This window comes from Oncorhynchus clarkii, chromosome 5 (genome assembly GCF_045791955.1).
Source record: "Oncorhynchus clarkii lewisi isolate Uvic-CL-2024 chromosome 5, UVic_Ocla_1.0, whole genome shotgun sequence".
NCBI lineage: Eukaryota > Metazoa > Chordata > Actinopteri > Salmoniformes > Salmonidae > Oncorhynchus > Oncorhynchus clarkii.
This window is the reverse complement of record NC_092151.1, coordinates 86,261,066-86,276,538: the sequence shown is the minus strand read 5'-3', so window position 1 is coordinate 86,276,538 and position 15,473 is coordinate 86,261,066. Positions and strand designations below refer to the sequence as shown.

The window sequence follows — 15,473 nt, the reverse complement described above, 5'->3', positions numbered from 1 at the left end:
TTTAAATACAGTTGATGTCGGAAGTTTACATACACTTAGGTCGGAGTCATTAAAACTCGTTTTTCAACCACTCCACAAATTTCTTGTTAACAGACTATAGTTTTAGCAAGTCGGTTAGGACATCTACTTTGCGCATGACACAAGTAATTTTACCAACAATTGTTCACAGACAGATTATTTCACTTATAATTCACTGTATCACAATTCCAGTGGATCAGAATTTTACATACACTAAGTTGACTGTGCCTTTAAACAGCTTGGAAAATCCCCAAAATGATGTCATGGCTTTAATAGCTTCTGATAAGCTAATTGACATCATTTGAGTCAATTGGAGGTGTACCTGTGGATGTATTTCAAGGCCTAGCTTCAAACTCCATGCCTCTTTGCTTGACATCATGGGAAAATCAAAAGAAATCAGCCAAGACCTCAGGAAAACAATTGTAGACCTCCACAAGTCTGGTTCATGCTTGGGAGCAATTTCCAAATGCCTGAAGGTACCACGTTCATCTGTTCAAACAATAGTACGCAAGTATAAACACCATGGGACCACATAGCTGTCATACCGCTCAGGAAGGAGACGCGTTCTGTCTCCTAGAGATGAACGTACTTTGGTGTGAAAAGTGCAAATCAATCCCAGAACAACAGCAAAGGACCTTGTGAAGATGCTGAAGGAAACAGGTACAAAAGTATCTATATCCACAGTAAAACGAGTCCTATATCGACATAACCTGAAAACCCGCTCAGCAAGAAAGAAGCCACTGCTCCAAAACCGCCATAAAAAAGCCAGACTATGGTTTGCAACTGCACATGGGGACAAAGATCGTACTTTTTGGAGAAATGTCCTCTGGTCTGATGAAACAAAAATAGAACTGTTTGGCAATAATGACCATTGTTATGTATGGAGGAAAAAGGGGGAGGGTTGCAAGCCGAAGAACACCATCCCAACCGTGAAGCACGGGGTTGGCAGCATCATGTTGTGGGGGTGCTTTGCTGCAGGAGGGACTGGTGCCCTTCACAAAATAGAGGACATCATGAGGGAGGAAAATTATGTGGATATATTGAAGCAACATCTCAAGACATCAGTCAGGATGTTAAAGCTTGGTCGCAAATGGGTCTTCCAAATGGACAATGACCCCAAGCACACTTCCAAAGTTGTGGCAAAATGGCTTAAGGACCATAATGTTAAGATATTAGAGTGGCCATCACAAAGCCCAGACCTCAATCCCATAGAACATTTGTGTGCAGAACTGAAAAAGTGTGTGTGAGCAAGGAGGCCTACAAACCTGACTCAGTTACACCAGCTCTGTCAAGAGGAATGGGTCAAAATTCACCCAACTTATTGTGGGAAGCTTGTGGAAGGCTAACCGAAACGCTTGGCCCAAGTGAAACAATTTAAAGGAAATGCTACCAAATACTAATTGAGGGTATGCAAACTTCTGACCCACTGGGAATGTGATGAAAGAAATAAAAGCTGAAATAAATAATTATCTCTACTATAATTCTGAGATTTCACATTCTTAAAATAAAGTGGTGATCCAAACGGACCTAATACAGGGAATTTTTACTAGGATTAAATGTCAGGAATTGTTGAAAAACTGAATGTATTTGGCTAAGGTGTATGTAAACGTCCGCCTTCAACCTTAAATGGGTTTAGGAGGTGTGACAGAATCCACAATAGGAGGATTTGGGAGGGTACTGAGGAGGACTAGGGAGGGTACTGAGGAGGACTAGGGAGGGTACTGAGGAGAGAGGAGGAGACAGGAAGGAAGGAGAGGGAAGACAGAAAGGAAGGAGAGGGAAGACAAAAAGGAAGGAGAGGGAAGACAGGAAGGAAGGAGAGGGAAGACAGGAAGGAAGGAGAGGGAAGGCAGAAAGGAAGGACAGGGAAGACAGGAGGAAGGAGAGGGAGGAGAGGAAGGAAGGACAGGGAAGACAGAAAGGAAGGAGAGGGAAGACAGAAAGTAAGGAGAGGGAAGACAGAAAGGAAGGAGAGGGAGGAGAGGAAGGAAGGATAGGGAAGACAGGAAGGAAGGAAAGGGAAGACAGAACGGAAGTAGAGGGAAGACAGGAAGGAAGGAGAGGGAAGACAGAAAGGAAGGAAAGGGAAGACAGAAAGGAAGGAGAGGGAAGACAGAAAGGAAGGAGAGGGAAAACAGGAAGGAAGGAGAGGGAAGACAGAAAGGAAGGAGAGGGAAAACAGGAAGGAAGGAGAGGGAAGACAGAAAGGAAGGAGAGGGAAGACAGAAAGGAAGAAGAGGGAAGACAAGAAGGAAGGTGAGGGAAGACAGGAAGGAAGGAGAGGGAAGACAGGAAGGAAGGAGAGGTAAGACAGGAAGGAAGGAGAGGGAAGACAGGAGGGAGGAGAGGGAAGACAGAAAGGAAGGAGAGGGAAGACAAGAAGGAAGGAGAGGGAAGACAGGAAGGAAGGAAAGGGAAGACAGAAAGGAAGGAGAGGGAAGACAAGAAGGAGGGAGGAGAGGAAGGAAGGATAGGGAAGACAGAAAGTAAGGAGAGGGAAGACAGAAAGGAAGGAGAGGGAAGACAGAAAGGAAGGAGAGGGAAGACAGAAAGGAAGGAGAGGGAAGACAAAAAGGAAGGAGAGGGAAGACAGGAAGGAAGGAGAGGGAAGACAGAAAGGAAGGACAGGGAAGACAGAAAGGAAGGAGAGGGAAGACAGAAAGTAAGGAGAGGGAAGACAGAAAGGAAGGAGAGGGAGGAGAGGAAGGAAGGATAGGGAAGACAGGAAGGAAGGAAAGGGAAGACAGAACGGAAGTAGAGGGAAGACAGGAAGGAAGGAGAGGGAAGACAGAAAGGAAGGAGAGGGAAGACAAGAAGGAAGGAGAGGGAAGACAGGAAGGAAGGAGAGGGAAGACAGGAAGGAAGGAGAGGGAAGACAGGAAGGAAGGAGAGGGAAAACAGGAAGGAAGGAGAGGGAAGACAGAAAGGAAGGAGAGGGAAAACAGGAAGGAAGGAGAGGGAAGACAGAAAGGAAGGAGAGGGAAGACAGAAAGGAAGGAGAGGGAAGACAGGAAGGAAGGAGAGGGAAGACAGGAGGGAGGAGAGGGAAGACAGAAAGGAAGGAGAGGGAAGACAGGAGGAAGGAGAGGGAGGAGAGGAAGGAAGGATAGGGAAGACAGAAAGTAAGGAGAGGGAAGACAGAAAGGAAGGAGAGGGAAGACATAAAGGAAGGAGAGGGAAGACAGAAAGGAAGGAGAGGGAAGACAAAAAGGAAGGAGAGGGAAGACAGGAAGGAAGGAGAGGGAAGACAGAAAGGAAGGACAGGGAAGACAGAAAGGAAGGAGAGGGAAGACAGAAAGTAAGGAGAGGGAAGACAGAAAGGAAGGAGAGGGAGGAGAGGAAGCAAGGATAGGGAAGACAGAAAGGAAGGAGAGGGAGGAGAGGAAGGAAAGAGAGGGAAGACAGGAAGGAAGGAGAGGGAAGACAGGAAGGAAGGAGAGGGAAGACAGGAAGGAAGGAGAGGGAAGACAGAAAGGAAGGAGAGGGGAAACAGAAAGGAAGGAGAGGGAAGACAGAAAGGAAGGAGAGGGAAGACAGAAAGGAAGGAGAGGGAAGACAGAAAGGAAGGAGAGGGAAGACAGAAAGGAAGGAGAGGGAAAACAGGAAGGAAGGAGAGGGAAGACAGACAGGAAGGAGAGGGAAGACAGACAGGAAGGAGAGGGAAGACAGGAAGGAAGGAGAGGGACGGTACCTCCTGTATAAAGCCTCGCTATTGTTATTTTACTGCTGCCGTTTAATTATTATTTACTTTTATTTTCTATTTTTTACTTATCTATTTTTTACTTGACACTTATTTTTCTTAAAACTTCTTAAAGCATTGTTGGTTAAGGGCTTGTAAGTACATTAAGCATTTCACTATAAGGTTGTTGTATTTGATTTGATTTGATGTATTTTACAGCAGACCACCCTCCAAAGTCAAAAACAAGTTCCATTTTAGTCAGCTTAACCTCACAGAACCCTCAAATTTCCACCATGCGTCTTTTCAAGTGGTTTATCCTGACTTAAAATGTTCCCATAAATAAAAGAGAGGAGCTTGGGCTGGGAGTGTGATGAAACAGGTAGGAGCTGGGAGAGACAAGCACTTACATCATTGACTGAAGCTGCTGTTGTTGGCCGAGGAAGGGAGAGGCTGAATAATTTGGGGGGAGGTCAGGGGGGAGAGTGTGAACTCGGCCCGTGGGTTGCCATGGCCCCAGTCTACCCTAAGGTGTTCCCACACACACGCATACACAAAAGCTTTCACACACACACACACCACTGCAAACACCTACACACACACCGCCCACGGAAAGCACGACTCTCCTTATGTTCAAGGGAAAGGGTCATGAAAAATAGATCAGGTGCTACAGCGTGTCTGTAAAAGAGAGAGATGTGAGGACAGTGCAGACGTTGGAGAGAGGGATAAGATATATTAATCTGGAGTTGGGCCAACAGACAACTGAGCTGAGAGAGGGAACATCTCTCTCTCTCTCTCTCTCTCTCTCTCTCTCTCTCTCTCTCTCTCTCTCTCTCTCTCTCTCTCTCTCTCTCTCTCTCTCTCTCTCTCTCTCTCTCTCTCTCTCTCTCTCTCTCTCTCTCTCTCTCTCTCTCTCTCTCTCTCTCTCTCAGGTCAGGCTGGCTGGCGGAGTGGTAAGCGGTGACACTCTGAAGTTTAGCCATGGGATATATACTGCACTTTAGTCCCAGAGGTTAAAGCAGGGTGTCCCATCCATGACCCTGGGGGCAGGAGCTAGCTCCTATACCTAGAGGGTTGGCTGGATCTGACTGATGTTCAGCAACTTCGCTTAGCAACTATATTTAACATGGCTTTTCATACTGCATTTTCCTATCCTTAACCCTGGGTTAACATTTTAAATAACTTAGCCTCATGTCATACAAGTCACAGCAGAACTCTGTGATTGGCTAGCCCCAAGAAGTCTGTGCAAACAGTCTCTAGATATGGCCTGGCTGACTTTGGACTGTTTGATGACCAATGTGAGTACTGTTACTGTACCTTGGGCGGTGTAGATCAGTTCACTGTAGACCAAGGCTGGGATGATGGGGGAGGGCAGGTCCTGAAGGAAACCCCTCAGACTATCAGACAACACCACCAGATCATACTCGTCCACATCCGCTGACGCTGGGTCTGAGAGAGAGGGGGGAGTGTGTGGAGGGGGTGGGGGGGTGGAAGGAGGGAGTGAAGGAGGGAGGAAGTGGGTAGAGACAGAGAGAGAGACAGACGTGTTCAAAATCCCATATTCTTCATTTACAAGAGAACACAATGAATGAAATGTGACTTTGGCAGCTCGTCTCTCACCAGTACCAGTGGAGGGAGACAGACAGACAGACAGACAGACAGACAGACAGACAGACAGACAGACAGACAGACAGACAGAGACGTTCTGGTACAGCAGCAGTCTGACACTGGAAGGTATTCTATACTTAAGCAATAAGGCCTAAAGAGGTGTGGTATAAGACCAATATACCATGGCTAAGGGTTGTTCTTAGACAGGATTTAACGCGGTGCCTTATTGCTATTATAAACTAGTTATCAACGTAATATTTTTGGGTGATCATGCCCGTGGTACCACGGCTGCCAGCCAATCAGCATTGAGGGCTCGAACCACCCAATTTATAATTATAATTCAATTAGGTAGATGCCTCTATTTGTCCTATTTCACAAATGTGTATTATACGCATAATACACTTAATTTTTTTGCAGAGGAATTCATTTAATTTACACTGTGTTCAGTCACACAGAGGGCAGAGGCATGATATTCATTTACACTGTGTTCAGTCACACAGAGGGCAGAGGAATGATATTCATTTACACTGTGTTCAGTCACACATGGCTCTACTTTGAGGACAGTCCTCTCAAGGCTCTATTCTGAGGTTAGACCTCTCAAAGATCTACTGTGAAGACAGTCCTCTCAAGGCTCTACTGTGAGGACAGTCCTCACATGGCTCTACTGTGAAGACAGTCCTCTCATGGCTCTACTGTGAAGACAGTCCTCTCATGGCTCTACTGTGAGGACAGTCTTCTCAAGGCTCTATTCTGAGGACAGTCATCTCAAGGCTCTAATGTGAGGACAGTCCTCTCATGGCTCTACTGTAAGGACAGTCCTCTCAAGGCTCTAATGTGAGGACAGTCCTCTCATGGCTCTACTGTAAGGACAGTCCTCTCATGGCTCTACTGTGAGGACAGTCCTCTCACAGTTCTACTGTGGCTCTACTGTGAGGACAGTCCTCTCATGGCATCTAATAGTAGTGTCCCTATTGTGAGGATGAGGAGAGGATGAGGAACGAGGTCAGGATGAGGACAGTCCTCTCACGGAGACCTCAGCCAGCAGCGTTACAGCACTGCACAGTCAGACCACAGGGGATTGGGACAGAGAAATGCCCACATTAATCCCCCCCCTGTCTCTCTATATATAATTCTGCTATCTCTTTGAGAGCCTGAAGACAAATTCCATCCCTTTCTCATTCCCTTTGTTTCTCTGTTCCATCATCTCTCGTTACCTCCCTTTGTTTCTCTGTTCTATCATCTCTCATTAACTCCCTTTGTTTCTCTGTTCCATCATCTCTCATTACCTCCCTTTGTTTCTCTGTTCTATCATCTCTCGTTACCTCCCTTTGTTTCTCTGTTCCATCATCTCTCGTTACCTCCCTTTGTTTCTCTGTTCTATCATCTCTCGTTACCTCCCTTTGTTTCTCTGTTCTATCATCTCTCGTTACCTCCCTTTGTTTCTCTGTTCTATCATCTCTCGTTACCTCCCTTTGTTTCTCTGTTCCATCATCTCTCGTTACCTCCCTTTGTTTCTCTGTTCTATCATCTCTCGTTACCTCCCTTTGTTTCTCTGTTCCATCATCTCTCGTTACCTCCCTTTGTTTCTCTGTTCTATCATCTCTCGTTACCTCCCTTTGTTTCTCTGTTCCATCATATCTCATTACCTCCCTTTGTTTCTCTGTTCCATCATATCTCATTACCTCCCTTTGTTTCTCTGTTCCATCATATCTCATTACCTCCCTTTGTTTCTCTGTTCCATCATATCTCATTACCTCCCTTTGTTTCTCTGTTCCATCATATCTCATTACCTCCCTTTGTTTCTCTGTTCCATCATATCTCATTACCTCCCTTTGTTTCTCTGTTCCATCATATCTCATTACCTCCCTTTGTTTCTCTGTTCCATCATCTCTCATTACCTCCCTTTGTTTCTCTGTTCCATCATCTCTCGTTACCTCTCTTTGTTTCTCTGTTCCATCATCTCTCGTTACCTCCCTTTGTTTCTCTGTTCCATCATCTCTCGTTACCTCTCTTCGTTTCTCTGTTCTATCATATCTCATTACCTCCCTTTGTTTCTCTGTTCCATCATATCTCATTACCTCCCTTTGTTTCTCTGTTCCATCATATCTCATTACCTCCCTTTGTTTCTCTGTTCCATCATATCTCATTACCTCCCTTTGTTTCTCTGTTCCATCATATCTCATTACCTCCCTTTGTTTCTCTGTTCCATCATATCTCATTACCTCCCTTTGTTTCTCTGTTCCATCATATCTCATTACCTCCCTTTGTTTCTCTGTTCTATCATCTCTCGTTACCTCACTTTGTTTCTCTGTTCCATCATATCTCATTAACTCCCTTTGTTTCTCTGTTCCATCATCTCTCATTACCTCCCTTTGTTTCTCTGTTCCATCATCTCTCGTTACCTCCCTTTGTTTCTCTGTTCCATCATCTCTCATTAACTCCCTTTGTTTCTCTGTTCCATCATCTCTCATTACCTCCCTTTGTTTCTCTGTTCCATCATCTCTCGCTACTCACGCTTTATCCAGCCATTTACCCTGCCATGGTTTATCCTGCCATTTACCCTGCCATGGTTTACCCTGCCATGGTTTATCCTGCCATGGTTTATCCTGTCATGGTTTATCCTGCCATGGTTTATCCTGCCATGGTTTATCCTGCCATTTACCCTGCCATGGTTTATCCTGCCATGGTTTACCCTGCCATGGTTTATCCTGCCATGGTTTACCCTGCCATGGTTTATCCTGCCATGTTTATCCTGCCATGGTTTATCCAGCCAGTTACCCTGCCATGGTTTATCCTGCCATGGTTTATCCTGCCATGGTTTATCCTGCCATGGTTTATCTAGCCATTTACCCTGCCATGGTTTATCCTGCCATTTACCCTGCCATGGTTTACCCTGCAATGGTTTATCCTGCCAAGGGTTGTTCTTAGACAGGATTTAACGCGGTGCCTTATTGCTATTATAAACTAGTTATCAACGTAATATTTTTGGGTGATCATGCCCGTGGTACCACGGCTGCCAGCCAATCAGCATTGAGGGCTCGAACCACCCAATTTATAATTATAATTCAATTAGGTAGATGCCTCTATTTGTCCTATTTCACAAATGTGTATTATACGCATAATACACTTAATTTTTTTGCATATCCAAACTCTCCCTGAGATACCCTCTGAGAGTGGGATCACGGCCAGGGTCTGACATTATCATCGGTGGCCCTGGAACAATTAGGGTTAAGTGCCTTGCTCAAGAGCGCATCGACAGATTTTTCATCTTGTCTGCTTGGGGATTTGAACTAGTGACCTTTCAGACTTGTACTGGACCAACACTCTAATCACTAGGCTACATGCCCCTGAGCGGTAATGAACTGAGTCAACTGGACCAATGCTCTAACCGCTAGGCTACATGCTGTAATGAACTGAGTCAACTGGACCAACGCTCTAACCGCTAGGCTACATGCTGTAATGAATTGAGTCAACTGGACCAACGCTCTAACCGCTAGGCTACATGCTGTAATGAATTGAGTCAACTGGACCAACGCTCTAACCGCTAGGCTACATGCTGTAATGAATTGAGTCAACTGGACCAACGCTCTAACCGCTAGGCTACATGCTGTAATGAACTGAGTCAACTGGACCAACGCTCTAACCGCTAGGCTACATGCTGTAATGAACTGAGTCAACTGGACCAATGCTCTAACCGCTAGGCTACATGCTGTAATGAACTGTGTCTGTGTGACCTGGGTGATTAGGTTCATTGCATTAATAGAGGACATGCCTCTAGCATTCCCTTCTTCCACCCCCTCTTCCTCATCCTCCTCCTCATCAGTCAAATACATGTATGTGACATCTTCTGGACTGTTATCTGTTGTTAGGAGGATTTCTCTAAAACTAATAGTCAAATAAACGTTCCAATCATGACGGTCCACTAAGCCAGAGGTCTATTTATATCACTGTGCCCTCTTTCTGACCCCGTACAAACATGATTAGAGTACAGTCCTGCAGCGTCTCTGTGTGTGTTGTGGAGTCACTGATCCTGCCCCTCCATGTGGAAAAGTCACGCAGAGGGCAGAGGAATGATATTCATTTACACTGTGTTCAGTCACACAGAGGGCAGAGGAATGATACTAATTTACACTGTGTTCAGTCACACAGAGGGCAGAGGAATTAAGTTCATTTACACTGTGTTCAGTCACACAGAGGGCAGAGGAATTAAGTTAATTTACACTGTGTTCAGTCACACAGAGGGCAGAGGAATTAATTTAATTTACACTGTGTTCAGTCACGCAGAGGGCAGAGGAATTAAGTTAATTTACACTGTGTTCAGTCACACAGAGGGCAGAGGAATTCATTTAATTTACACTGTGTTCAGTCACACAGAGGGCAGAGGAATTCATTTAATTTACACTGTGTTCAGTCACACAGAGGGCAGAGGCATGATATTCATTTACACTGTGTTCAGTCACACAGAGGGCAGAGGAATGATATTCATTTACACTGTGTTCAGTCACACATGGCTCTACTTTGAGGACAGTCCTCTCAAGGCTCTATTCTGAGGTTAGACCTCTCAAAGATCTACTGTGAAGACAGTCCTCTCAAGGCTCTACTGTGAGGACAGTCCTCACATGGCTCTACTGTGAAGACAGTCCTCTCATGGCTCTACTGTGAAGACAGTCCTCTCATGGCTCTACTGTGAGGACAGTCTTCTCAAGGCTCTATTCTGAGGACAGTCATCTCAAGGCTCTAATGTGAGGACAGTCCTCTCATGGCTCTACTGTAAGGACAGTCCTCTCAAGGCTCTAATGTGAGGACAGTCCTCTCATGGCTCTACTGTAAGGACAGTCCTCTCATGGCTCTACTGTGAGGACAGTCCTCTCACAGTTCTACTGTGGCTCTACTGTGAGGACAGTCCTCTCATGGCATCTAATAGTAGTGTCCCTATTGTGAGGATGAGGAGAGGATGAGGAACGAGGTCAGGATGAGGACAGTCCTCTCACGGAGACCTCAGCCAGCAGCGTTACAGCACTGCACAGTCAGACCACAGGGGATTGGGACAGAGAAATGCCCACATTAATCCCCCCCCTGTCTCTCTATATATAATTCTGCTATCTCTTTGAGAGCCTGAAGACAAATTCCATCCCTTTCTCATTCCCTTTGTTTCTCTGTTCCATCATCTCTCGTTACCTCCCTTTGTTTCTCTGTTCTATCATCTCTCATTAACTCCCTTTGTTTCTCTGTTCCATCATCTCTCATTACCTCCCTTTGTTTCTCTGTTCTATCATCTCTCGTTACCTCCCTTTGTTTCTCTGTTCCATCATCTCTCGTTACCTCCCTTTGTTTCTCTGTTCTATCATCTCTCGTTACCTCCCTTTGTTTCTCTGTTCTATCATCTCTCGTTACCTCCCTTTGTTTCTCTGTTCTATCATCTCTCGTTACCTCCCTTTGTTTCTCTGTTCCATCATCTCTCGTTACCTCCCTTTGTTTCTCTGTTCTATCATCTCTCGTTACCTCCCTTTGTTTCTCTGTTCCATCATCTCTCGTTACCTCCCTTTGTTTCTCTGTTCTATCATCTCTCGTTACCTCCCTTTGTTTCTCTGTTCCATCATATCTCATTACCTCCCTTTGTTTCTCTGTTCCATCATATCTCATTACCTCCCTTTGTTTCTCTGTTCCATCATATCTCATTACCTCCCTTTGTTTCTCTGTTCCATCATATCTCATTACCTCCCTTTGTTTCTCTGTTCCATCATATCTCATTACCTCCCTTTGTTTCTCTGTTCCATCATATCTCATTACCTCCCTTTGTTTCTCTGTTCCATCATATCTCATTACCTCCCTTTGTTTCTCTGTTCCATCATCTCTCATTACCTCCCTTTGTTTCTCTGTTCCATCATCTCTCGTTACCTCTCTTTGTTTCTCTGTTCCATCATCTCTCGTTACCTCCCTTTGTTTCTCTGTTCCATCATCTCTCGTTACCTCTCTTCGTTTCTCTGTTCTATCATATCTCATTACCTCCCTTTGTTTCTCTGTTCCATCATATCTCATTACCTCCCTTTGTTTCTCTGTTCCATCATATCTCATTACCTCCCTTTGTTTCTCTGTTCCATCATATCTCATTACCTCCCTTTGTTTCTCTGTTCCATCATATCTCATTACCTCCCTTTGTTTCTCTGTTCCATCATATCTCATTACCTCCCTTTGTTTCTCTGTTCCATCATATCTCATTACCTCCCTTTGTTTCTCTGTTCTATCATCTCTCGTTACCTCTCTTTGTTTCTCTGTTCCATCATATCTCATTAACTCCCTTTGTTTCTCTGTTCCATCATCTCTCATTACCTCCCTTTGTTTCTCTGTTCCATCATCTCTCGTTACCTCCCTTTGTTTCTCTGTTCCATCATCTCTCATTAACTCCCTTTGTTTCTCTGTTCCATCATCTCTCATTACCTCCCTTTGTTTCTCTGTTCCATCATCTCTCGCTACTCACGCTTTATCCAGCCATTTACCCTGCCATGGTTTATCCTGCCATTTACCCTGCCATGGTTTACCCTGCCATGGTTTATCCTGCCATGGTTTATCCTGTCATGGTTTATCCTGCCATGGTTTATCCTGCCATGGTTTATCCTGCCATTTACCCTGCCATGGTTTATCCTGCCATGGTTTACCCTGCCATGGTTTATCCTGCCATGGTTTACCCTGCCATGGTTTATCCTGCCATGTTTATCCTGCCATGGTTTATCCAGCCAGTTACCCTGCCATGGTTTATCCTGCCATGGTTTATCCTGCCATGGTTTATCCTGCCATGGTTTATCTAGCCATTTACCCTGCCATGGTTTATCCTGCCATTTACCCTGCCATGGTTTACCCTGCAATGGTTTATCCTGCCATGGTTTATCCAGCCAGTTACCCTGCCATGGTTTATCCTGCCATGGTTTATCCTGCCATGGTTTATCCAGCCAGTTACCCTGCCATGGTTTATCCTGCTATTTACCCTGCCATGGTTTACCCTGCCATGGTTTATCCTGCCATGGTTTACCCTGCCATGGTTTATCCTGCCATGGTTTACCCTGCCATGGTTTACCCTGCCATGGTTTATCCTGCCATGGTTTATCCTGCCATTTACCCTGCCATGGTTTATCCTGCCATGGTTTATCCTGCCATGGTTTATCCTGCCATTTACCCTGCCATGGTTTATCCTGCCATTTACCCTGCCATGGTTTATCCAGCCATTTACCCTGCCATGGTTTACCATGCCATGGTTTATCCTGCCATTTACCCTGCCATGGTTTACCCTGCCATTTACCCTGCCATGGTTTATCCTGCCATGGTTTATCCTGCCATTTACCCTGTCATGGTTTATCCTGCCACGGTTTACCCTACCATGGTTTATCCTGCCATGGTTTATCCAGCCATGGTTTATCCTGCCATTGTTTACCCTGCCATGGTTTATCCAGCCATTTACCCCGCCATGGTTTACCCTGCCATGGTTTATCCTGCCATGGTTTATCCTGCCATGGTTTACCCTGCCATGGTTTATCCAGCCATTTACCCAGCCATGGTTTATCCTGCCATGGTTTATCCTGCCATGGTTTATCCTGCCATGGTTTACCCTGCCATTGTTTATCCTGCCATGGTTTACCCTAACATGGTTTATCCTGCCATTTACCCTGCCATGGTTTATCCTGCCATGGTTTACCCTGCCATGGTTTATCCTGCCATGGTTTACCCTGCCATGGTTTACCCTGCCATGGTTTATCCTGCCATGGTTTATCCTGCCATGGTTGATCCTGCCATTTACCCTGCCATGGTTTATCCTGCCATGGTTTACCCTGCCATGGTTTATCCTGCCATGGTTTATCCTGCCATGGTTTACCCTGCCATGGTTTACCCTGCCATGGTTTATCCTGCCATTTACCCTGCCATGGTTTATCCTGCCATGGTTTACCCTGCCATGGTTTACCCTGCCATGGTTTATCCTGCCATGGTTTACCCTGCCATGGTTTATCCTGCCATGGTTTACCCTGCCATGGTTTATCCTGCCATGGTTTACCCTGCCATGGTTTATCCTGCCATGGTTTACCCTGCCATGGTTTATCCTGCCATGGTTTACCCTGCCATGGTTTATCCTGCCATGGTTTATCCTGCCATGGTTTACCCTGCCATGGTTTATCCTGCCATGGTTTACCCTGCCATGGTTTATCCTGCCATGGTTTACCCTGCCATGGTTTATCCTGCCATTTACCCTGCCATGGTTTACCCTGCCATGGTTTACCCTGCCATGGTTTATCCTGCCATTTATCCTGCCATGGTTTACCCTGCCATGGTTTACCCTGCCATGGTTTATCTAGCCATTTACCCAGCCATGGTTTACCCTGCCATGGTTTACCCTGCCATGGTTTATCCTGCCATTTATCCTGCCATGGTTTATCCTGCCATGGTTTACCATGCCATGGTTTACCCTGCCATGGTTTATCCTGCCATGGTTTACCCTGCCATGGTTTACCCTGCCATGGTTTACCCTGCCATACGTTTTGAATCCGGTGTCGTTTTGTTTATCAGTTCATAAACCATGTGCCATGGAATCAGTACATTGAACATTTCTTCCCAATTATTTTGCAATCTGTATGGCACAGCTGTCAATTTGTATTTTCAAGTGGATTAAACTGAAATTGCAACCAACTTTCTATGGCTTGTATTAAAAATAGCGATTAGATTGGAGATGATTTCATTGCAAAAAAATGAAAGTGAGAGGTTGGAATTTGAATAAAGGGGAAAAGGCCATTCTTGAACACGGGGTGAGCCATTCTTACTAGTCTGCTAGTGAACCAGTTTGGATATAAGTATAGGTTTTGCATGACTGAAGCTTTTAGTGAGAGGTCTAATGCTTTAATATTTAATAATGTCTGCCCTCCAAATTCATATTCATGACATAAATAGACCCGTAATTTAATTCTCTAGAGGAAAGTATTCAGACCCCTTCCCTTTTCCACATTTTGTAACATTTCAGCCTTATTCTAAAATGGATCAAATAATAAAATCCTCATTAATCTTAACACAATACCCCATAATGACAAAGCAAAAACAGGTTTTTAGAGAAACAGAAATACCTTATTTACATAAGTATTCAGACCCTTTGCTATGAGACTTGAAATTGAGCTCAGGTGCATCCTGTTTCCATTGATCATCCTTGAGATGGTTCTACAACTTTATTGGAGTTCACCTGTGGTGAATTCAATTAATTGGACATGATTTGGAAAGGCACACACCTGTCTATATTAGGTCCCAAAGTTTACAGTGCATGTCAGAGCAAAAACCAAGCCATGAGGTCAAAGGAACTGTCCGTAGAGCTCCGAGATAGGATTGTGTTGAGGCACAGATCTGGGGAAGGGTACCAAAACATTTCTGCAGCATCAAATTATTTGATGCAGATGATGATGTGCAAGTAGTAGAAAGAAATCATCATCTGCATCAAATAGTTTGATGCTGCAGACATGTTTTGGTACCCTTCCCCAGATCATCATCTGCACATCATCATCTGCACATCTATCACTCCAGTGTTAATTTGCTAAATTGTAATACTTTGCTACTATGGCCTATTTATTGCCTTACCTCCTTACTCCATTTGCACACACTGTATATAGACTCTTCTGACTGTACTTTTGTTTACTCCACATGTAACTCTGTGTTGTTTTTTTGTCACACTCTTTTGCTTTATCTTGGCCAGGTCGCAGGTGTAAATGAGAACTTGTTCTCAACTGGCCTACCTGGTTAAATATAAAAAATAATATTTTAAAAAAGGTCCCCAAGAACACAGTGGCCTCCATCATTCTTAAATAGAAGAAGTTTGGAAACATCAAGACACTTCCTAGAGCTGGCCGCCCAGCCAAACTGAGCAATCAGGGAGGTGACCAAGAACCCAGTGGTCACTCTGACATAGTTCTAGGGTTCCTCTTTAGAGATGGGAGAACCTTCCAGAAGGACAATCATCTCTGCAGCACTCCACCAATCAGGCCTTTATGGTAGAGTGGCCAGATGGAAGCCATTCCTCAGTAAAAGGCGCTTGGAGTTTGCCCAAAGGCACCTAAAGAACTCTCAGACCATGACAAACAAGATTCTACGGTATGATGAAACCAAGATTGAACTACTTGGCCTGAATGCCAAGCGTCAAGTCTGGAGGAAA

General features: G+C 44.9%; 1 protein-coding gene across 1 annotated transcript in view; it reads right to left on the bottom strand.

Moving 5' to 3' along the window:
* The window catches only part of LOC139409497 (phosphatidylinositol 3-kinase regulatory subunit gamma-like), a 307,517-nt gene that overhangs the window by 145,084 nt on the left and 146,960 nt on the right, over positions 1 to 15,473 (bottom strand). Inside the window, exon 4 of the mRNA XM_071154732.1 lies at positions 5,012 to 5,143. Coding sequence (XP_071010833.1) covers positions 5,012 to 5,143 — 132 coding nt within the window. The remainder of the gene's footprint in view (positions 1 to 5,011; positions 5,144 to 15,473) is intronic.